This window comes from Mustela nivalis, assembly GCF_964662115.1.
Source record: "Mustela nivalis genome assembly, chromosome: 18".
Classification (NCBI taxonomy): domain Eukaryota; kingdom Metazoa; phylum Chordata; class Mammalia; order Carnivora; family Mustelidae; genus Mustela; species Mustela nivalis.
This window is the reverse complement of record NC_139037.1, coordinates 46,204,963-46,227,286: the sequence shown is the minus strand read 5'-3', so window position 1 is coordinate 46,227,286 and position 22,324 is coordinate 46,204,963. Positions and strand designations below refer to the sequence as shown.

At 46.3% G+C, this 22,324-nt stretch overlaps 1 protein-coding gene and 1 long non-coding RNA gene across 7 annotated transcripts; one reads left to right on the top strand and one right to left on the bottom strand.

Moving 5' to 3' along the window:
* The first annotated feature begins 2,829 nt into the window (after nt 1–2,829).
* On the top strand, nt 2,830–18,119 carry LOC309852571. The gene is made up of 2 exons (XR_014305249.1): nt 2,830–2,962; nt 17,902–18,119. It is a non-coding gene; the product is annotated as an uncharacterized lncRNA (long non-coding RNA).
* On the bottom strand, nt 4,365–20,332 carry LOC309852540 (cell adhesion molecule CEACAM1-like). Of its 6 annotated transcripts, XM_082709347.1 has the most exons (10): nt 20,057–20,332; nt 18,868–19,227; nt 15,197–15,475; nt 14,549–14,803; nt 13,031–13,306; nt 8,835–8,961; nt 8,061–8,113; nt 7,307–7,335; nt 6,155–6,247; nt 4,365–4,712 (listed from the first exon to the last, which is right to left on the bottom strand). In XM_082709347.1, exons 1-10 carry the CDS (start codon nt 20,118–20,120, stop codon nt 4,446–4,448), a joined length of 1,803 nt encoding a protein of 600 aa, XP_082565473.1. In that variant the 5' UTR covers nt 20,121–20,332; the 3' UTR covers nt 4,365–4,445. The 6 variants fall into 6 exon arrangements, 5 of the variants coding, with proteins under 5 accessions (XP_082565473.1, XP_082565474.1, XP_082565475.1 ...); XR_014305233.1 differs by lacking the exon at nt 8,061–8,113; XM_082709348.1 differs by having other exon boundaries at nt 4,365–6,247.
* Between the last annotated feature and the right edge of the window lie 1,992 nt (nt 20,333–22,324).

Genomic DNA, 22,324 nt, shown 5'->3' with positions numbered 1-22,324 from the left:
CCAGAAGGTGTGCTCCTAGATAACATGTTCTCTAGCAAGTCATCCACTGCATATGCGTGAGCTCTGCAGCTTCCCATCTGCATTGCCTTTGTACAACTGGTTTGCCCTTTTGCCTATAGTTTTTTTTTTTTTTTTTCTAATTTTAGTGTATGTGCTGCCAAAGCGAGCACTGTAGTTTTTGTTTTCTTAAAGACTCTGGTCAAGGGGAGGACGCTCTTTTAACATCTTCTCGGTCTTTTTTGCCTATCCCAGGGGCAGTCACTGCCCTTGGAGCTTGACTGCATTTGGTCAAATTTTATTAAGCTATGCAGTAGTGTATTTGTTGGAATGTGTAATTCTTTATAAGCTTCTGGAAAGCAAGGACTTCTTTTTTTTTTTCTGGAAAATCTCAAACAGTTGCAAAAGTAAAGCTATAATAAAACGAATCTATATGTACTCATCATGCAGCTTTGGCAATTATTTTGTGGCCAGTATAGTTTCATTTATCCTCCTCTCCTCAAACCTGGATTATTTTGAAGCGAACTTCAGACATCAGATAATTTCATTAAGATTCCAGTTGTATTACAAAAATATAAGGTATCTTTACAAAAACATAACCACAATACCATTATTGCACTAAAAATTAATACTTCTTTAATGTCATAAAATATTCACTGTTCTAATTTCTGCAATTATCTCATAATCCCCTCCCTTTCCCTCTCTTTCCTTCCAGCCTTTTTTATTTCTTTATTTCTTCTTTACCTACCCCCCTTTAACTTAAAAAAAAAAAAATAGGCAGGTTATTTGAATAAAAATCCAAGTATCCAAGTAAAGTCTTTATTTTTAATCTTCATGCTTCATGTTCTCATCAGCACCTGGCTTTAGTGCTTGACATACAGAAATCCTCAGTAAATGTTTAGTAAATGAATGATTCATCAGAGATCGATAAAATGTGCTAGTTGAATGAGTGTTGCCTTACTGTCATATTTGGTTGGTTTCTTGGCCTGGCGTTTGGTTTGTGGTACTTTAGTTAACAATTAACTTAGATGCCGGCTACTATCAGCCATTACTAAAGGTTTGAGGACAGTGAACGTGTTTGTGACTCAGGCATTTGCATGCTAGAAGGAAATGGGCCAGGTTTTCTTGTCCCTGCTTTTTGTCTCTAGTCTCTATTTCACTTTGAGTTTGGACTGACCATATTTGGCTTTTTTGCTATTTCTTCAAAATAGGGACGACCCTGAAGGTGCTCCTTGAGAGCATGAACAGAGATCACATTGCTGTGGTAGGTTTTGTACCTGATGGATTGAATTGGTTCCTCCTTCACTTACTTTATTTTTAAGAATCAGGATAAAATTGAAATACATTGAAATGCATACAGATCTGGGGCACATGTGTGGCTCATTTGGTTAAGTGTCTGCTACCTTCTGCTCAGGTTAAGACCCTGGGTCCTGGGATCAAACCCTAAGTTGGGCTTCCTGCTCAGCAAGGAGTCTGCTTCTTCCTCTGCCACTCACCACCCCCGCCCCCGCTCGTGTTTGTGTTCTCTCTCTTTCTCTCTCAAATAGATAAATAAAATCTTAAAAAAAAAAAAAAAAAAGAAATGCATACAGATCTTAAGTGTACCATTTGATTTTTGGTAAATGTATACATCCATGTATTCACCACCTGAACTGAGATGTCTAACGTGACCCAGAAAGTTCCCTTGTGTACCTTTGCAGCTAATTCTATCCCATATGGTGAATCCTAACATCCTTAATTATCACTGCCTATTCTTGGGTTTTATTTAAATGGCATCATATAGTATGTACTCCTTCGTGTCTAGCTTCTTCTGCATAGTGTAATGTTTTAGAGATTCATGCATCTCATTTTAGCGGTAGTTTGTACACTTTGTATTGATGACTAGCATTCCCTTGTATGGATATACCATAGTTTGTTTATCCATTCACATACTGATGGATATTTGTGGTTTCCAGTTTTTGGTGATTGTGAATAATGCTGTTAGAAACATTCATGTATAACTCTGTGTGGATATCTGTTTTCGTTTCTCTTGGGTAGAAACCCAGACATGGGATTGCTGGACTATGTATTTAAGTCTATAAGAAAATGTCAGACTCTTTTCCAGAGTGATTGTGTCATTTTATACTTCCACCAGCAATATGAAGAATACTAGCTGTTTCCCATCCTCACAACAAGTATCAGCAGTCTCTTAAAGTTTAGCTACTTGCTGATAATTTTATTTTGAGTACTTCTCTGTGCCTTGCAGAAGAGATTATTCATTTTATGCCCCTTATGTGGACTATACTCCTGAGTCCTCAGTTTTTCAATTTTACCTATGTTTTAGGTCCGTGTTTTTTGACATGGAATATAAGTGAGAATCACCTAGAGTCTCCCAGGTCTCCCTGCAGTCACACTGTACCAATAGCTTTCTCAGGGATTGTTCATGAGCTCAGTGTGTATGTTGGAAAAGTTCCCCAGGTCATTCCGATTTATATTCCTAGCTAAAAACCACTGCTTCGAGGCTCAAGTCCTACCTGTGATAACAGAGGCTCTTCATCTTGCCTACACATCAACAGGATCTGGGGAGTTTTCAACATTCACTAGTTCCAAAGTTCCAGACCACGCCAATGGAGTTGGAATCTGGGGGTGGGGCCTGAGTGTCAACTGTTGTTTTTTTTTTTTAATTTCCCTGTCATTCCAATATGCAATCACATTTCCCATTGGATTTCTTTCTGTCTTCTCTTGTAGCATTTATATATTTTTATTTTTATATTATAATACTTATTTATTATAATACATATATATATTTTTTTTATATTATAATACTTTTTCATGTCTTATCTCCTGTCTTAGGCATTATGTTCCTAGCCTTTCTCATTTCTATGTCTTTCATGGGGTCTGACACCTACACCTGTAGCACAGTAGGTGCTCAATAAGCATTTCACGAACACATGAGTTGGTCATCAGGAAGAGATGGCAGTCACAGGTAGGTTGCATTCTGAGTCTCAGAGTCCCTGTCCTCCCTCGGGTCGGAGTTGTGATGACCAGTGGGGTAACTCCTCTGTGAGATAACAGAACCTTCCCCTGTTTGGTATTTGTTTTTAGGCATATCACTGGGAATAAGAATTATATGTGTCTATGGGGTAGAGGAGCAGGATCAGGTAAGGAGACAGATCTAATTACAATGGGGGAGTTATACTAGAGTTGTGGTAAAGAAAGTAAGAAATACTAGTAAAGAGGAAGAAATTTGAGCTTACCCGATAGCGCAGTGTAGGCCACTATAGACCCTTGAGCACGAGAGTGAACCAGTCTTTAGGAAGGTGGTGAGGCAAGAGTGAACAAGAAAGATTATTTAATAGAGAGACCAGAAACAAGGAGTCAGGCTGTACTTCCAACAGAGTTGTTGAGGGCATTAGGCTTTGTGATGTATCAAATCTGGGAAACCAAAGAGCAACACAGGAAATAGTGGTGGTGTGGAAAGATGTGGAAGGAGAGGAGTGAGCTCCCTGGGTGGAGCTGTAGGGGTGGGGATTGCAACTTAAATGAGGAGGAATTTCAGAAGGTGTTTGGATGTGAGTATCAGGAGTTCTGGGGAGTCATAGGGGCTGGAGATACAGATGCAGGAGCCACCTGCAAAGAGGTCATCGAAGCTGTGGAAGAGGGTGGTGGGTGGAAGTATCCAGTCCAGGTCTCACTGCTAAATCTGGCGTGGGGTGTGATGCAAAGGTCAGGGGGCGGAAGGAGGAGATTGTCCAAGAAGGAAAAGTTGTCCATGGTCTTAGACATTGGAAAAGCAGACAATGGTGAAAATACCTTTGAACGGGGCTAAGGACAGATACTGACTTTCTGCTGCATCTAGTGGTCTCGGGGTGCACAGGGGACAGGAGAAAGCAGGTGACAAGGACAGGGGACGCAGCACACATGCTTCCACAGCTTGGAAGTGAAGGAGATGAGAGAACAGGCTAATACTTAGTGGGATTAATAAATGAAGGTTATTCCGGGTAGAATACCCTAGAGAGGTGTCTGTGTGACTGGACCTGTGGAGGCTCCGAGCCCGAGCTGTACTGCTGCGTCTCATTCACCAGGGCCACCCGTGCAGGAAGTGTTGCTTATCCCTACTAATGAAGCCCGGAGATGTTTTACTCCTGAAATCCTCTCTCTCAGAAGAAAATAGGCAATTTCTCCCAAGCAGGTTGAAGCTATAGCCTGCCATTTCTAGATAGACTCACTTTATCAGCAAGCATGCAAATGACTTTAGCTGATTTTCTGGTCACTGGATCAAATACCTGCAAACTTAGGTTTACTCTGACTCGCAGTTCAGCAAGTTCTCTTTCTTCTGCCTGTAAAGAAGATATTGTCCAAAGTAGTATTAATCACGAGGCAGCATCTTCATGTTGACTTTATAATTTTTATTATAAATATAAAGCAGATTTTACAAATAATTCAGATGTGGCCCTAGCCAGACAAAATTAAATAACACAGAATAGCATGGATGAGGGGAAGTATATACAGACTGTGTCAGAGTTAGAAAACCCTTGAAAGAGGTACCTGAGTGCACAGAATTCCCAACTTGCCCTCTTTGAGGGGCCTCTTAGACACAGCATGATATCAAGTAATATCGAATGAAATCCTTTTCTCAACAGCCACAAAGAGACTGTGTCTAGAAGGAGGCTGGTTGGGAAATACGTTGCCTCTCCTTCCCCTGTCCTTCCTTTCTGTTCTGCATGCTGGGACTTCTAGATGCCCATGGGGGGAAAAAAAAAAAACATTTCAGAGGCTGTTCATGGGGCCTCTGAACCAGTTATCCCCCTCCCCTGTCCTAATGCCCTTCTCATCCCTGCTTCCCAGGAGCATCTACACCAGGGCAGCTTTCTCGGGGGTTAGCAGTGCCAACAGGGGTGTGAGTGTGTTCCCTTCAGGGCACTCCACTTCTCAAGGACCAGTCACACCTTAGCAGAAGCCAGGTCTCCTGAAATGTGAGTGGGGCAGACACCACGCACAGCAGAGACATGGAAAGTGGTGGTGGTTGAAGACTGGCCTAGGATGCCGGGAAACTGAGTTAGACCCATTCTAGCCACAAAAGAGGAAAACTGCTGCTGCTGCTCTTCTTTTTTGGAGCCCCCAACATGAGGACCTTGAGGAACTCCTGGCCAAGGGGACTTGAGGGGTTTTGGTGGCTTCTTTGGCTGAAGGCAGTCAGTTCAGCTTATATAGCTAAGTAGAAATAGCACCTTTCACATGAACAAGCACTTGCAAAAACTGCAATGGCAGAATATCTCAGGGAAAAAAAACCCAACATACCAAACAGTGCATTCTTTAATAATTATTTAAATCATCTCTGAAGGGTAGCTCTCTGACTCCTTTCCCAAACTCCCAGTTGATTATCTCTACTAAGACTTGACTGCTCCCTGAAGCTTTATAAGCCCTCCTTCTGTAGACATTTCCTTGAAGAAGAAAATTATGAAACATACTTTTTTTTTGCATTTTCCATTAGGAATCACCTGTTGACCTCGGTGATTAATTTTCCTAATTGTTTCTAGTGGGTTCTCTGAAGACAGGCTTGTCAAAGGGCTTAGGTGGCTTTCTAGTTAAGCATTAAGGTGTTTAGGCCCTGGTAGACAACTTTGACAATAGACAAAGGTATAGAATTTCCCAGGTTAGCATATTTGTTTTCCTGTGCAGGGTGGGGTTTGCAGGGGGCTTTGGAGAGCTAGAAACTTTTGCTTTTAATTCTTCTCTCTCTTCTTTCCTGGCACATGCATTTCATTGGATCAGGAGAGGACTCTCAAGGTTATGGCAAATTCAAGTTAGACTCCAATAGGACAGGACTGGGGCTGGAAGGAATGACTGTGCTCTGAATAAGGAAGTTTAAAAAAGGAAAGGAGGAGGGGCAGAGGTTGTGGCAACTTCCCAAGGTCCCCTTTGCCAAATTTCAATGACAAGGAAGGTTGGGTTTCCTAGGAATCCGGGATGTACCTTCTCATGTATTGACACTGAAGGGAGGGACTGTGACAAGGCAGCCTGGAGGAGCTTGTTAGGGAATAAGGTGGGGAAAGAGGCTTCTTCCCCTTTTCCCTGAGGGTAAAGGGGTCTCCTCATGATGGAAATGAAAGGTTGGAAAGAGTCAGCACAGCGAGCAGGACAGGTTACGTTACTTCTTTTGTACTTCTGTATACACCGTTTCTGTGTCTGCTGGGAATGGGGAGGCTGAAGTTGATTTCTTTGGTTCATGGGCACTGAAGTTCAGGGAAGAATATGCAACTTCTTCACTCTGAAAGGCAAGAGCAGTGTGGTCAGTTAAATCAGAGCATAGGTCAGACCCTCACCTTGTGTGCTGTGATTCAGCACCATGTGCTATCACCATTTTGAAACTTTTTAGCTTTGGAGAAGGGCTTTAATTAGCCAAGATTACTCTGCTTGTTAACATCTGGTTGAGTGATCATTATAAGAGATAGATTACAGTATTTACTCATACTGGAATGCAGTGATATAGCAACAGAGAATGGACAGTCTATAAATGCATACAAGGACATGCATGAATCTCACAAAACAATTTTGAATGAGAGAAGCTAGACACATACAAGGATGTACTGTGTATCCCATTTTGTAAGAGCATAAACAGACAAAAGTAATCTAGTGCACTGAAAGCCAGGGTAGTGGTTACTCTTTGGAAGGAAATAACTGGAGGGTTTTTTTGGCAGGGGAAAGGGAGGATGACATGTTTTATTTCGTGACCTGGGTGACTTTTGTGGTCAACTCATGAAAATTTATACATTGTTAAAATATATTTAGGATTTAAGTACTTTTTGGTATATGTATGTATTCTACTGAAAGGTTGAGAAAAATTTGGTTAAATTATTGTAAAGTAAAGGAACCAAGACCTTAGAACCATTAGAATGGATATCATCCTTTGTTGGTGAGAGCAGGATCAGTGAGGGTAGAGGAGGGAGAACCATCTCGTGCCTTATGCTGGGCACTATGCTGGGTGTTTTCCAGTGGTCATCTCGTTTGATTCCTTCAACTTCTCTTTGAAGTAGACAGCATGCCCATTTTATAGATGGCAAAACCATGGCTCAAAGAGCTTAAGTTACTTGTCCAAGGTCACAGAGCTACTGAGAGTCACAGCCAGGATTAAATACAGGATGGGGTTAATTCTAAAGTCCACATTCTTGTAATGAGGTAGACTCCAGGGAGACATTAACCAGTAATCCTTTGTTTGTTGCTGCATTGAGGAATTTTGACCCAAATTTGATCTCACATTTGAATCTTCAAGAATAACCCATTCTACACAGAGATACTTCCATGAGGCATTGAAACTGGCTGTGCTTACCTTAGACAAATTGTCAGAGTGGTCCTGACCTGGGGAAACAGAAGATGAGTTCCCAATCCATGAAAATGCAAAGATCATTTACGGCCATAGAGTGGGGGATTAGGGGGTGAGAGCGAGAGAGTGGGGAGGTGAGTCCTAAGCTGTTGTGATTTCTAACTGAAGGAGGTAGCAGCTGGAAGGAGGGCAGGGTAAGGAAGTGGCCTATGAACACCTGAGGAATTCACTTTCCTCAGAGTCTGTGGTCCAGACCCAGGGCACTGGTACCAGAGGAGGGCCAAGAGTAGAGCCACAGGAGGCCCCAGCCCACTTCTGACAATTTCTTCCAGTTCACAGGGTCTTAATTTTCACCCGGATGTATTTCTCAGCAACAGGCTTTAGTGGCAAGGAGGGACATTGAGGCCCACAGTACCCAGAGCACCATAAGACAGGGAAAGCTTCACCAAAGGAGAATGCCCACATCCGTCGTAGAGGCAGGAGGGGAGGAGTGCGGGCAAGGAAATGACTCCTGGAAATGGGTCCATCTTGCTCAGGCCTGCTTCGCCCAGGCAGAGTGAATATTTCTCCCAGGGCTGTGTCTCAGGGGAATCTTTTGTGGCTAGAAGGGTGTGAGGACCTATGCCAACCTAAGGTTAGGAAATGGACATCCCCTTCCAAAAGTTCAGGTCAGAAGTAGTTTGGGAATCCAGGATTCCCTGCTATGGCAGGGCACATGGTGGAACACACCAGGTCTCACTGGGTGAGTGGCTTTACTTACTGTGGTTGGAGGCTGAGGGTTTGTGCTCTGTGACATCACGCAGGTCATTTGCCCTAAATAAATATCAGACACTGTGACTGCCATTCCCAAGCATAGGGCCTTTGCTTCTTGAATTAGGAAGGACATGGTCAGCAAGTAATTCCTTGGAGTTCCTCAGTGTTCATTTATACAGTGGTTGGTACTGCCTTTCCTCTTAGGGCCTCCTCCTTCAGTCTATCCACGATCCCCTCTAGGATTTGTTCCTTTCCTGTTTGCTGGATGTCCACATGTGGGTCCCACATGTGGGTCCCTTGCATAGGAGCCTACTTGTACTCCGACACCTTTCCCCTTCTTTAGGTAGACGGTAGCTTTTTTCTCACTTTACTTATTGTCCAAGAGGCCTTTGGTTGTTTTTGCCTTTTCTTAGGTTCTCTTCCTGTCCTATCCCTCCCTCCTACAACTGTCAAAAGAGCACGCGACTCACTTTCTCCTGCTCCTCCTTTCATTTCCTCATTTGTTTCCTCCTGGGACCTTGTCTTCCCTGACTGGGAGATAAAAACATAGGGGGATCTTCCCCCTCTAAGCCAGATGTAGATGGGAATAACTGTGTCCAAGAGAGAGTGGGGTCCGGGAAGCATGAAGTAGAGATCCACAGGAATTAGTGCCAGGAAGCAAGGGTTTAGAAAGAAGGGAGGAGCAGATCGAGGTGCAGAGACAGGGGCAAAGTCTTCTTCCCTCTCCCAAGCATGGCAGTTAGACTTGGAGAAAGAGGAACAAGAGGAAAAGTCATCATACCCGCCAGTCTTTCTGATAAACAGAAAGTACACCAGGGTTGCTATCACAGCAATCCCAGCCAGGACTCCAATCACGATGCCAGCAATAACCCCAGGTGCGAGGCTAGGATTCAACTGCGTTAAAGCACCTATCGTGGAAAGAAGAGAGAAGAATGAATGTAAGTGACATTATTTCACAGTGGGGTCCCCTGGGGGACAACTCTCAATGTGTAGTAGTCTCTACTTTCTGTTCCTTCAAGGAATACATTTTCTGTGGAAAGTTGCTGTGCGGTGATTAGCTGACTTCATCCTTCGATTTTTTTTCTCTCACTGTGTTTTTAGGCTTGTGATCAGACTTACCTCAGTTCCATCCTGGCCTGTCTGTGCTCAGATATTTTTGAAGGCTTTGGAAATGTGAGAAAGACTGATTGCTATTTTTCTATAACTTCCCACCTTTTCATGTGCCAGCTGTGGCAGCCACAAGTATGTGCCCCTCGGGTTTCTTGTGGTGAGGACTTAAGTGATGGAAGGCCTGGGGAGTGCATTCTGAATTCACCCATCTCCTTTGCACAGAGCCCATACTTCTGACAGTAAGGGGAAAGGATGTGAAATAAGCCCAATTCTGTGAGAAACCATTTTCCTCTGAAGGGTGACTTGAGTTCGAGGGCCCCTCCTCACATCAGTCTTGCAGACAGGCACCTTTACAGAACTGCGTTTTGAGCTAAAACTTCATTCTGTCACAATTTACACGATGGTCTGAGCAACCTCCCAGGCTCCTCCCACTCCTGTCTTTCCCTCACGGGCATTTTCCCCAATAAATAAATAAATATTTTCCCAATAAATATAAATAAATAAGCAGTCCCAGTTTGATCACATCTCAGGGGATAAAACTAACATAGTAGGCTTGAAACTTTGCATTTGACTCCTTTTTATCCTCTCCTGTGTTCAGTCAGGAACTATGTCCCACTGGCTTTTTGCCTAATGCCTTCTACAGCCATAAATAATACATTTGCATCTTTTTTAAAATTTCTGTTTTTTTTTTTTAAATTCTGTTTTCCTAATTTCTTTTTTTTTTTTAATTTCTGTTTTCTTCACCAGCTCAAGCCTGATGTATTAATATTAATGTTTAGCTACTACTATGGCATACTTAGTATGTACCAGGCTCTGGTGAATACATATATCTCATTTGATCCATATAACAACCCTTTCCACTTTACAATATTTCCACTTTACAATAACCTAACTTTATAAGAAACTGAAAAAAGAAGAACAAACTAAACCCAAAGCTAGCAGAAGGAAGAGAATAATAAGGATTAGAGTGGGGATAAATAAAATAATAAGTAGAAAAACAACAGAGAAAATCTATGAAACCAAAAACTGAGTCTTAAAAAAGATGAATAAAATTGACAAAACTTTAATTTAAAAAAAGATTAAAGTTACTAAAATCAGAATTGGAAGTGGGGGAAATCACTATTAATTTTATAGAAATAATAAATATTTTAGAAGTACTATGAATAATTGCAAACAAATTGGATAACCCTAATGAAATGGACAAATTCTTAGAAACACAAAACCAACCAAGATGGAATCATGAAGAAATAGAAAATATGAAAAGACCTGTAACCAGTAAGGAGATTGAATCAGTAAGGGCATCCAACAAAATTCAATATACTTTCATGATAAAAACCCTAAAAGTAGTAATGGAAGGAAACTGCCTCAATATAATAATGGCCACAGATGAAAAACTCACTGCCAACATCTAACTCAATGTTGAAAGACTCAAAGTTTTTCCTCTAAGATCAAGAACAAGACAGGGATGCCTGTTTTTGTCACTTTTATCCAAAATAGCACTGAAAGTTCTAGCTAGGGCAATAATTAGGCAAAGGTATCCAAATTGGAAAAAAGAAGTATAAAATGATCTTTGTTCACAGAGGACATGAACTTACACATAGAAAACACTAAAGAGTCCACAAAATCTGTTATAACTAATAAATACAGCAAAGTTGCAAGATACTAAATCAACACACAGAAATCAGTTATATTTCTATATATTAACAATGAATAATCCAAAAAGGAAATTAAGAAAATTCTATTTACCACAGCATCAAAAAGAATAGAATACTTAGGAACTTATTTAACCAAGGAGGTGAAAGACTTATACACTGAAAACTACACAGCACTGCTGAAAGAAATTAAAGACCTAAATAAATGTGAAGACATTCCATGTTCATCATTTGGAAGACTTAAGAAGACAGTACTACCCAAAGTGATCTGCAGATTCAGTGAAATCTTGGTCAAATAACAATGACTTTTTTTTTTTTCAAAAATAGAGACATCTATCCTAAAATTCATATGTAACTTCAAGGGACCCCAAATATCCAAAACAAAGAACAAAGTTAGAGGGCTCACTTTTCCCGATTTCAAAATTTACTACAAAGCTACAGTAATCGAAACAGTGCGGTACTAGCATAAAGACAAGCAAATAGACCAATGAAATAGAATAGAGATCCCAGAAATAAAACTTTACATACACAGTCACACCATTTTTGACAGGGGTGCCAAGACTATTCAATGGAGAAAAGATAGCTTTTTCAGCAAATGGGTGTTGGGAAAACTAGACATCCAAGCAAAAAAACTGAATGCTTACTTAACACCACATATGAAAAATTAACTCAAAGTGGATTAGAGACCTAAATATAAGAGTTAGAACTATAAAACCTCTTAGAAGAAAACACAGGGTGAAACTTTATGACTTTGGGTTTGGCAACAATTTCTTGGATATGAAACTAAAAGCATAGGCAATAAAAAAAACTAGATAAATTGGGCTTCAATTAAAATTATAAGCTTTTGTACATCAAAGGACACTACAAAATGAAAAAACAACCCACAGAGTGGGAGAAAATATTTACAAATCACATATCCCATAAGGGGTTAATATCCATAATAGAGAACTACACCTCAGCAACAAAAAAAACCTAATAGAAAAAATGAGGGACGCCTGGATGGCTGAGTCATTAAGCATCTGCCTTCAGCTCAGGTCATGATCCCAGGGTCCTGGGATGGAGCCCCGCATCAGGCTCCCATCTCAGTGGGAAGCCTTCTTCTTCTTCTCCTTCTCCCACTCCCCCTGCTTGTGTTCCCTCTCTCACCGGCTCTCTGTCAGATAAATAAAATCTTAAAAAAAAAGGGGGGGGTGGCGGCAGAGGACTTAAACAGAGATTTCTACAAAGAAGACAAGCAGATGGCAAACAGGCACATGGAAAGAGGCTCAACATCATTCACAATCAGGGAAATGCAGGTAAAAATCACAATTAGATATCACCTCATACCCATGAGGATGGATGTCATTCAAAGCAAAACAAAATGAAACAAAAAAAGAGAAAACAATGTTGGCGAGGATGTGGAAAAGTTGAAACTTCACTGCATTTGCTGGTGGGACTGTAAGTGGTGCAGTCACTGTGGAAATGGTGTGGGAGTTTGTCAAAAAATTGAACAAAGAATTACCATTTGATGCAGTAATTCCACTTCTGGGTCTATGCCCCAATAAATTGAAAGCAGGGATTTTAGTAGATATTTGTACACCCATGAGGTGAAAAAAAACCTTAAAAGTTCATAGACAGATAAATGATAAACAAAATGTGATATACACGAGGGAATATTATTCAGCTTTAAAAAAGGAATGAAATTCTGACACGCTACAACATGGATGAACCCTTAAGACGATATGCTAAGTGAAAAAATCCAGAGACACACACAAAAAAATGTCATTATGATTCCACGTAATCTTAGAATAGTCACATTCTAGAGACAGCAAGTAGGATGGTGGTTATGGGGTTCAAGTTGGGAGTAGGAAGTGACTATTTAATGGATGGTGGTGACAGCTACACAACAATACAGGTGTACTATTGCCACTGAACTGTAAACTGAAAATGGTTAAAATGATAAACCTTATGTGTATTATACGGCACACACACAAAAAAATGGTAACAGAGGAAAAAAGGAATCTTGTGTAAGGTCACACAGTAAATGCCAGACCTGGGGATAAGAAACAGTATATCTGATTCAGAGACTTAGCTCTTAACCACTCTGCCATCCTGTTTACTGAAATGGTCTCTTGATTCTATTCTGCTCTTCTGCCCCCTGTGACTTCTATCCATTTTGCACATCATTGGTAGAGTGATTGTCCCAGGATGTATCACTGGGAAAGGTGTCAGTTACCTTTCACAACCAGCCTGACAGGGTCACTTTTACTGGAATCGCCTGGGTTGGAGACCTCACATTGGTAATTCCCGGCATCCTCCTTCCTGACAGGGTGTATGGTGAGGGTGCTGTTGTCCTGGGACAGCGTCATCCTCTCTGTGAGCTTTAGACTCTGGCCATCGAAGAGCCACCTGATAGAGACCCCAGTGTTATTTGTGGAGCAGGTCAGGAACACAGAGTCGTCTTCTGTGAGTGTGGTGTTGCTGGCATGGAGAGAGGGCTGGGCCAAGGGCTCTGCAGGGAAACACAGGAGGGGGCTGATGAGAATGGGCCCCTGGGGCGTGGAGCCACACTCCTTCCTCTGAGATGCCAGCCAGTTGGAGGACCCCAGTGAGCTCTGTGCCCCAGAGGATGGCCCTGCTGTCTGCAGAAGGATCAGTGTCTCTGTTCAGGTGATGATCTGTAAGGAGAGGGCTGTCCCTCGCCCTCTGACCCTCAGGTTCCCTCTCGCCCTTAGTCATGTGTCTGCTCCGCCCAGACATCACTGTGGTATCAGCACCAGGAACCTCTTCTAAGCCCATGTGTCCAGCATCCTCATCATCAGGTGGAATTTTTTACACAGTGGCTTTCTCATGACCCTTTTCTAGAGCTTTCTGAAAAGATCAGGCCCCCTCTCTACTATGGTAGCTTTACATAGAAAGGGAAGGCATTTCCCTTTTGTTAAATAATTTATTAGAAAATGAGAATGGCCCAGCCAGTCTTTGTGAGCTTAGGACCTGGAGAAGTTCCAATCTAAAGGGTTTCTCAATCTGAATCTGACTTTTACTTCCTGGCCTGTGGATTGAATATTACAGAAAGGAAATCTTTAGAGTAATGGTCATAGTTTTAACAGAAGGCTGGTATTCTTAGCTGTAGGTATAAATATATAATTTTGGCACTGCTCCTTCTGTCCCGCAAAGGGACTCTGTTGGGGAATCTGCCATTACTCATTGCTCTCGTTTGGTGTATCAGACATGCTGGTTTCACGGAGGGTTCTAGAACTGGTAGACTTCGGAGCCTGATATAGTCAGAGGGTCTGCCTCAAGGCTTGCTTTGCCCATTTCTTGGCGGCCTCACATGAGGGAGATTCTGGCACAACTGGTAGCACAATTTGGCCAGATTGAAGACAGGCTTCTCCTATACCTTCTCCATATGCTCCTGTCCCACCACAGATGACATCAGAGCAGAGTCAGTCACAGGGTGAACCAGGAGCAAAAGGACCTTCCTTCTCTCTCTGTAAGCCCTCTCCACCACATGGGGCTTTCTGGGGCTGAGAGAACCCAATTCCCACATTCCAGGCTGGACCCAAGGTCTGCCTTGAGAAATCAGAGAGCAAGGGGAGGAAGCGTCTGCAGACATGTAATGGTAGAGTTCAGGGACAGATTTGGTATTTGCTTGTGACATAAGCAAATGGGAAATAACTTCTAGGCTCTTTTCTGGAAGCCAGACAGACCTTCACCACAATGATCCATGCAGATGCTCCAGGGACCCACTTACCAGAGACTGTGATAGTCTTGACTGTGGTCTTATTGAGGCGAGTGTCAGAGTTAGAGGCGAGGCAGGTATAGGATCCACTATCATTCGCAGTGATGTTGGGGATAAAGAGCTCCTGTGTGTTTGTCTGGGGCCTCCCATTGATAAGCCAAGAATACTGTGCAGGCGGGTTAGAGGCTGCGTGGCAGGAGAGATTGAGGTTGGCCCCTGGATGGTAATAGGAGTCTGAGGGGGAAATGGTGGGGGCGTCCGGGCCATCTGGAGCAAACAGAATAAAGCCACAGTTGATGCAATCCAAGGGAAGGGGAAGCTCCTGGTCTGAACAAGGGCCACAGTGTCCCTCTGAGCTGGGTCCCAATCTCATTTTATAAAGTCCCAACCAGAAACCCCCTGTGTTCAGCCTGGGTCTGAGACATTCACCTGTTTCCCCTCACAGGCTGGTGACCCTCTCAGGGAGGAGCAGCCTGTCCCCTCCTAGTCTTGGCTTAGGCCAGGCCTGCCCAGGTTTGCCTGGGACAAGAAGCCGTGGCCAGCCTGGGGGTCCAGCTGAGAGTCATGGACTCGGACCCCAGAAGGATGGATGTGGCCTGGCCCCTAGCTGTGTGGATTTGGGTTGGCAGCCCGGGTTTGGGAGGAACGGAAGCTACTCACAGAGAACATTCAGGGTGAATGGGTCACTACGACCGTCACTCACTGGGTTCCAAGTTGCACACACATAGGGTCCTGTGTCATCCCTTGTGACACCATGTATAGTGAGAGTCCTGTTGTCCAGGGACAGCTCCAGCCTGGTGCTGGCCGGGAGGCTCTTATTGCTTACTGACCACAGGTAGCTCGTGCTCTGAGTCTGAGGTTCACAGGTTAATAGCACAGAATCCACATTCTCCACGGGGTTGGAGTTGTTGCTTGTGATGTGGGGTTTGGGTAACTCCGCTGCGCAGACAACAGAAAGAACATTGCCCTGGGTGGTACCTGTGATTCCTCCACAGGCATCTTGAATCAGAGTTGGCATCTCTCACCTCTTAGCCAACCGGAGTCCTTCAAAGAATAAGGCAGGTCTGTGTTTCTCAAGACAAATGCATGAGGATCTGAGCCTCAGAGAACACAGGCCACCTGCTGTTTGTCCAAGAGCAAGCACAGGCTCTCTCAGGTCAAAGAAGCATCAGAGTTTGGTTGTGAAAGACACAGGACAGGAAGTCAGAGAGCACCCTGGACCTCTCCTGGCTCTTCCCTGACTGACCAGCCTCAGATGCCTCACCTGGAAAGTGCAGGTGCTGAGGCCCTTTCTACGGCACAGACCTCCACCAGTCAGCCTACACGTGTTTTTCCCCTGAGGCCTTGTTTTCCAGGGTTGTCCTAGAGATGGGTCATGATGGGCCTTCCCAGAGCTCATAAGCCTGGAGAACACTGGGCAGCATGGCCTGGAAGGGAGTATTTCAGCAGAAGTAATACCTGGGGACACCAGGGGCAAGCTCAGAGGGCAGGTCAGCACCCAGGCTGCAGGGCCACGAAGTAGGGCAGGTCTCCCCAGGTGTTCCACAGTGACTGACCTGAGACGCTGGTGGAGCAGAGTCAAGACTAGAAATGATCCAGAAAAGAGTCAGGGGGACAAGCAGGGCCTGACTGGCTTTGGCAGAGAACTGTGTGCTCTGCCCTTGGTCTTTAAAGTCTCTTTTCTCACTGCAGAGGCCAGTGAGGACGATGCTCATCTTTCCTGAAATACAAGCGGCTATTTTCAAATGCAGAAGGGGTGAATGGTGGGAGGTGAGGTGGGGGTGGGGGTAAGGATATCTGGCCTTCATGGACCATTTACAAACACAGTTATGAGACAGATGTATGTTGTAGACCAAGTTCTGCGGTCCCACCAGGATCACATTTTGAGCAAAGGAAGATGTTATAGTGGGTTTGAAATCAGTAACTCCCTGGGTAGGGAAAGACACATGAGTCCTGTTAAGGAACAGAATTGATCCAGGAAGGATCTGAGGTGCCTCTGTTATATAAAGGGAGGAATGATACCAAATTAGTAGAAATGATACGTGTTATGTTAGTAAATTTAGGAAAGAAAGTCCTTGTCACTAATTTCTACAGTCAAAATGGGAAGAAACCCAATGCTTGTATGTGGCTTTCTTTTGATCTCAGGAAACACAAGTTTGATCAAATTTATCCAAATTGGGCAGCATCTAAGTGAAAGGACAGTGACTGGTAGATCTAACCATGTGAGAGGACCCCACCCTGCGATAGAGGTGTTCTCAGGAGCACCCGTGTGTGTGTGTGTGTGTGTGTGTGTGTAAAAGGCAATGGACTAGTCAGATGGAGCAGTGTTTGGCCAGTCCCACTGTGGGAGGGTCTGGGGAGCCACTGGGAAGAACGAGAGTCTTGTCAGGATGAGGATATGAATCAGGAGTAAAGGCATGAAATGAGCCCATGAGTTTTGGGGAGTGCAGACCTGCCCCTTCTGCCTTTGATGCTCTGTTGGAGTCATGTAGAGAGTAGATCAAGGGGTCACAGGTCCCTGTTATGTGGTGTGTCCCACTTATTGCCGTCATGGAGGGAAAGAGCCCTGGATGAGGGCACAGCGAAAGCTCACTCTCCTGGTGAACTGGGGAAACTGGCTCCAGATGGAGCCCAGCAGAGCCTGCTGCTCTGACTGATTTCTGTGACCTTTAGGGAGGGTAGGCCTAGCCACAGGTGTTAGTAGAAGAATCCAGGGAAGGGGGTAAAGAAGAGTGTGCAGAGCAGGGGTAGTCCCAGCTGGAAAGGAGGAGGAGGAAGATTAGGAACATGGATAGAGCAGAGCGCCAGAAATGTTCCGGGCTGTGAGCAGTGAGGGTTACAAGTGACTCCAAAGACTCCAGGCATTGAGAGCCCACAGCTGACCCAGGGACGGGATCCTCCCATGGCTGAGCAACACCACAGTCATCATGAGACTCTCTGGGAGTGGCCTGAGGGGCTGGTGGTCAGAGAACATGGGTCTCACAGAACATGAGGGAGGGAGGGTCAGGGAGCAGGTATGTCTAGAACCTCCTAGAATTCTGCATCCAGGGACCAGACTCTGAAGAGATTATGAATCATTCATTCATTCCTTTCCTCCTTCATTAAAGAGCAGTTGATTTGTTGGGCCCTGTGCCGGTTAGGGGTACACAGTTGGGAGGAGCAGGCAGAGTCCTTTCCCTTATACTCCAGTGGGATAATATCAGCACATCAGGAAAAAGTAAGTGATTCCAAGTCCAATGCAGAGAGCTGTGGATTGGCCACCTAAGGGGAGGCCTGGGCGTTCCCCGCACTGACTCTGATCATTGTTGAAGGTAATTTAGTTCTTGACTAAAAACATTAATTCTCTGCTTGCTCTCACTTCCCAGACCAGAAAATCTACCTTGAGCTGTGGATCCCTAAGAAGAAACGTCTGATCCAATAGCTGGTCTTAGGGTCCATAGATGCTTACTAAGGCCACCTGGGTGGAGAAGGGCTGTGGCTACAGACAGACCTTGTAGTATTGTGATCTGCCCGTGTGACTCTGATTCAGTTGTCTGCATTGCCCCATGCCTCAGTTTCCCCTCAATAAAATCAAGTAAGTGGTCTCAGGGTTGCCATGTCGTCTGTTATTAACCTTTCACAATTACCTCACCTAAGGCTTGGTAGAGAGGAGCTGCCCCATAAACAGCTGTTACTTGCCTGCATGAGAGACAGCTCCCTGGGCCTGATCCCTGGTATGGGAGTTGCTGCCAGGAGCACCTTCTCTCCTCTGTTCCTCCCTGGGGGCACTGACCTTCCTCTGGGGTCTCCTATCCCGCCAGGGCCATCATACAATAAGCCTAGGGACCTTCGCTATCTGTTTTCCACCCCAACTCACAGGAGAAGGACCAGGCTCTGCCGCTCCCCAGATGCGGCTCTTGGTACCGAGACCTCGATGGTGACTGGCTCGGGCAGCTGGGAAATCATTGCTCCCAGTCAGCCGTGCCAGGAAGGCAAAACCCAAGCCTGTCACGGAACCCCCATAGTCACTGGAGTCAGGAGCCCTGAGACAGGAGTCTGGGCAGGGGAATTCTGGGCCGAGCTCTAGTGACGATCCCAGGGGGCCCCTCAGGTTGGCCCTGGTTGGACCCTGCAGGTTCTTTCTCGGATGATCCCAGAGTCTGGATTCCAGGAAAGGAATTCCAGTTTTAGGAAGTTAGTCTCCACTGTGTGTCCTGCACTAAATGCTGGAACCCTCCTCCCAACATGGAACATAATGCAGAGGGGGATGGAGGCCCAGTCCCGGCCTGTCATCCTGTGTGTGAAGTAGAATTCACCCCACTCAGCACCAGAGGTGAGAGGGAATTACTCACCAGATACATGGAGCTGTCCAGTTACTTGTACCGTGTCATAAGTTTTATTTATGATTTGTAGGGTGTAGACTCCTGTGTCATTCAGGGTGATGTTCTGGAACAGCAGGGATCCATTGAGGTACACTGTCTCTCTGCCGCTGTATGCAAGTCCTAGAAGAGCTTTTTGTGTTTCTAATATATATGATACAATACGACGGTTCTCCTCTGTTGTGGCCCCTTTGAACCAGTTGAAGCGTCCAGTATCCCTAGGCAGATTGTGGACTTGAAGAAGGACGTCCTTCCCTTCAATAGCATTGGGCGGCACGGACTCCACAGTGACTTGGGCAGTGGTGGGCGGGTTCCAGAGGGTTAAGAGCAAGACTAGGAAGGAAGGGAGCAGACGGATCAGGGTCTGGACCTAGGTGTCGGAGGGTAAGCTGGGGCCCTGCAGACGGAGGAGGTCCTCATCCCCAGCCTCGGAGTGTGTGTGAGTGAGCGTGCACGGGTATCTGTGTATCTGTATGTGTCTCTGCTGGTCAAGGTCAGCGGCATGACCGCACTGCTTCATCTCTGAACTTAATTCCTCTGTTTGGAACAATTTCCTCCCATGTCTGTCACTCACTCCCTCAATGCCCTCAGATACCTGCTCATGCTCAGGGGTTCCTCAGGAGAGGCCTGCCCTGACTGCCTCCTCTGAAGACCCTCTGTCTCTACTTCCTGACCTTTCCCTGTTCTGTTCCCGTCATGACGCTTGTCCGTACCTGACCTCACATTCTAGACGTCTCTGGGTGTCTGTCTTCGTCCCCACAGAAATGAGCTCGGGGAGGGCAGAGACTCATCTGATCTGTGCTATACCCTGGTGGTAGGGCAGGCGGCAAATACCCGGGGCTGAATGAATGTGTCCCCAGGGCCCTCCAAGTCTGGCATTTGTCAAGATCTCAGGTTGGTAGGAAGGGACAGCTCTTAGGGTCCCTAATAGGGACCCCAGTAGGGTTGTTGTTATCATACGTTTTCAAACTTCAGTCCTCAGTACTTGGGAAACAGCCCTTGGCTCACCACTTCCAGATCATGAGACAGTCCTATCGCTGAGCGGCTCCCCAAGTCCTGCCCTGCTCCTCTGTCCCCTCTCAGCGTCCTGTCCTCCCTGGAGACCCCAGCCAGCCTCTCTCTCTTAGCCTGCTGCCCCCTCCCAGGGAATTGACCCTCTCACCTGCCAGCAGGAGGTCCTGCCAGGGAACCCGTCCTCCTCGGGGAGGGGCCGAAGTGGGCTTCATGGTACCTGCTGCCCACTCTGTCCCTCCCTCTGTGAGAAGAGCCTCTGCTTCAGAAATGCTTGGAGCACTGCTTTCCCAACGTGTCAGCTCTGCCGTCCTTCCTGCTTCTGAGCTGATCTTCCTCTGGGGGGCAGGGACACAGGGCCGGGTCACGTGAGCCAGGGCGGGGTAACTGCTAGATCCCCTCCCCTCACCTCCTTCCCCACTCCCTTGTCCCCTTCTTCCCCTTTCATTTCTGTCTACTTTTAGGAGTTCCCTGGGAACGGCTGAGGCCTCTCCCTCTTCAGCTGTGATTTCCCAGCATATGGGAGAACGCCCACATGCCCTTGTTTGGACAAGCACAAGCCTGTCACGTTGGGGTCCAGTGACCCACACAGCTTGGGGTTAAGGTACAGGGACAGCACCCCCACAGCCCTCTGTCCTCCCCTTGCGGCTTTCCCCTTCGGAGCAGAAGCCTGGGGGCTGCCTCAGGAACTCCTGTCACTGGGATGTCACCTACACTGTGCACTAGAATCACCTGTGGAACTGTATCAAGACTGTGAATGCCCACGGGACACCTAGAAATGCTGCTTCAGCAGATGCCCAGCCAGGCTGAGACCCCATGATGTGGGGGGTGCGGCCGCCTCTGCCCCTTCCTGCCCATGGAGGGTCTGCAGATCCTGTGAAAATGCAGAGTCTGACTCAGCGGGTGTGGAGTGAACCCCAGAGTCTGCCTCTACCAAGCTCCCAGGTGATGCTGACCAACCTGGCCTGGGAAACACACTCTGAATAGCAAGACTGAGGGGGACCCAGTTCTCTTAGAGGATGGCCCTTTTCTCCACTCCCCTGCTGTGTCCTGGCCTTGAGTCTGTGGGCACCACACACAGAGCCCCAGGGTCCCCAGATACTGAGGATTATTTTCCTTCGTAACAGAGAAGGCCAGCTGGGCACTGGTCTCACCAGTGCTCTCACAGACTCTGGGGAGGTTGGACTGACTCCTGGCAGCCAGGTTTCAGAGATGACTCTGGGGGAGAAAGGGACAGGCTGGATGATGACAGGTGAGGGACCCATGGTCCATCCTTGGTTGTCTACAGTCTGGTCTCTGCTTCCAGGGACAGAGACCCAGGACCAGGTGTCTCAGGAGCTCCATTCCCAGGTGCGAAGGGGTTTCCTGTGTGTCCTGGGAAGAGAAGAGATGGTGGGAGGTCAGGCAGCTGGGGCTCCTGGAAATGTTTCGAGGAGACCCTCCCTCTCTGTGTCCATTGGCTGAACTGTGGCCCAGAGACAATCCGTGTACTCTTGAGCGTCCTGGGCAGTCTGTGTCCTCTGTCTGGGAACCTTCCTGTGGTCACCCTGCTTCCCCCATGGGTGGTGCCAAGCAGGGAATAGGAGCTGCACAGGGACCCCTGACAGATCAGGGTGCTCCTAGGGCCCTAGAAGGAGTGGTCAGTACAGAACGGGCATGTGGGAGGGACCCAGAAGGGTCTGTGGGAGAAAGAGATGGAAACCAGGCTCCTCCTCCCCCTCAGCCAAAACCAGCTTCAGGGTTTAATGTCCTGTGTGTTGCCTGCATGTCCCTATGTTGTTCCCTGGACGCAAGTCTGGGGGCAGCATGAGCACTGCTAACCAGGCTCCAAAGGATGAGGGTCCCTGAGCTCTGGGCAGAGGTGAGTGACTGTCGGGCTGGGTCCTGGTCCCTGTGGGTCCTAGACTGTCTGACTCCATCCCAGGGCAGCATGAGTCCAGGGAGAATACAGACACAGTCTAGAAGATTCCTGCTCTTGTGTCAGGAGAATTGTCCACCCAGAGGGATTTTCTCCCTCAGCAGGAGCTCTCTGTCCTCAAGATTTCAAGGAATGACCTCGTAGGGGTCTCTTGAGCCTTTGGGGAAAAGGTGCCAGCCTGGGGGCTGGACCCCACAATGTCCTGTCTCCCCATCACAACAGGGAGGGGAGCCATCTGTGTCCCTGTCTCTCCTCTGCTCTAGGTCTCTCCACAGGAACTAGGAGCTGGGGTGCCCCTACCCAGAGACTCAGCCCCGGGGGGAAAAGCGGGCAAATGCTGGGTTCTCCTGTCTCACCTGCCTGGGAAGTTCCCCCTTGTTCCCCAGGACAACTTGAGCTACTGAGAAATCTTCAGGGAGTCATAGCAGGTGTCCCCACAGACCAGGGGTGAGGAGGAGTCAACTCCTGATGTCTTTGGAGGTCAGGGTGGGACTCTGAACT

What these genes read in the sequence shown, in the direction of transcription:
- LOC309852540 (XM_082709347.1), bottom strand. Translation starts at nt 20,120, where the DNA reads ATGAAGCCCACTTCGGCCCCTCCCCGAGGAGGACGGGTTCCCTGGCAG. An exon ending in GCAGGACCTCCTGCTGGCAG is followed by an intron (nt 19,228 to 20,056) that starts GTGAGAGGGTCA and finishes CTTCCTTCCTAG; the next exon opens with TCTTGCTCTTAACCCTCTGG. An exon ending in TCCCAGCAGACACAGAAACG is followed by an intron (nt 4,713 to 6,154) that starts GTGTATACAGAA and finishes ATGGGCATCTAG; the next exon opens with AAGTCCCAGCATGCAGAACA.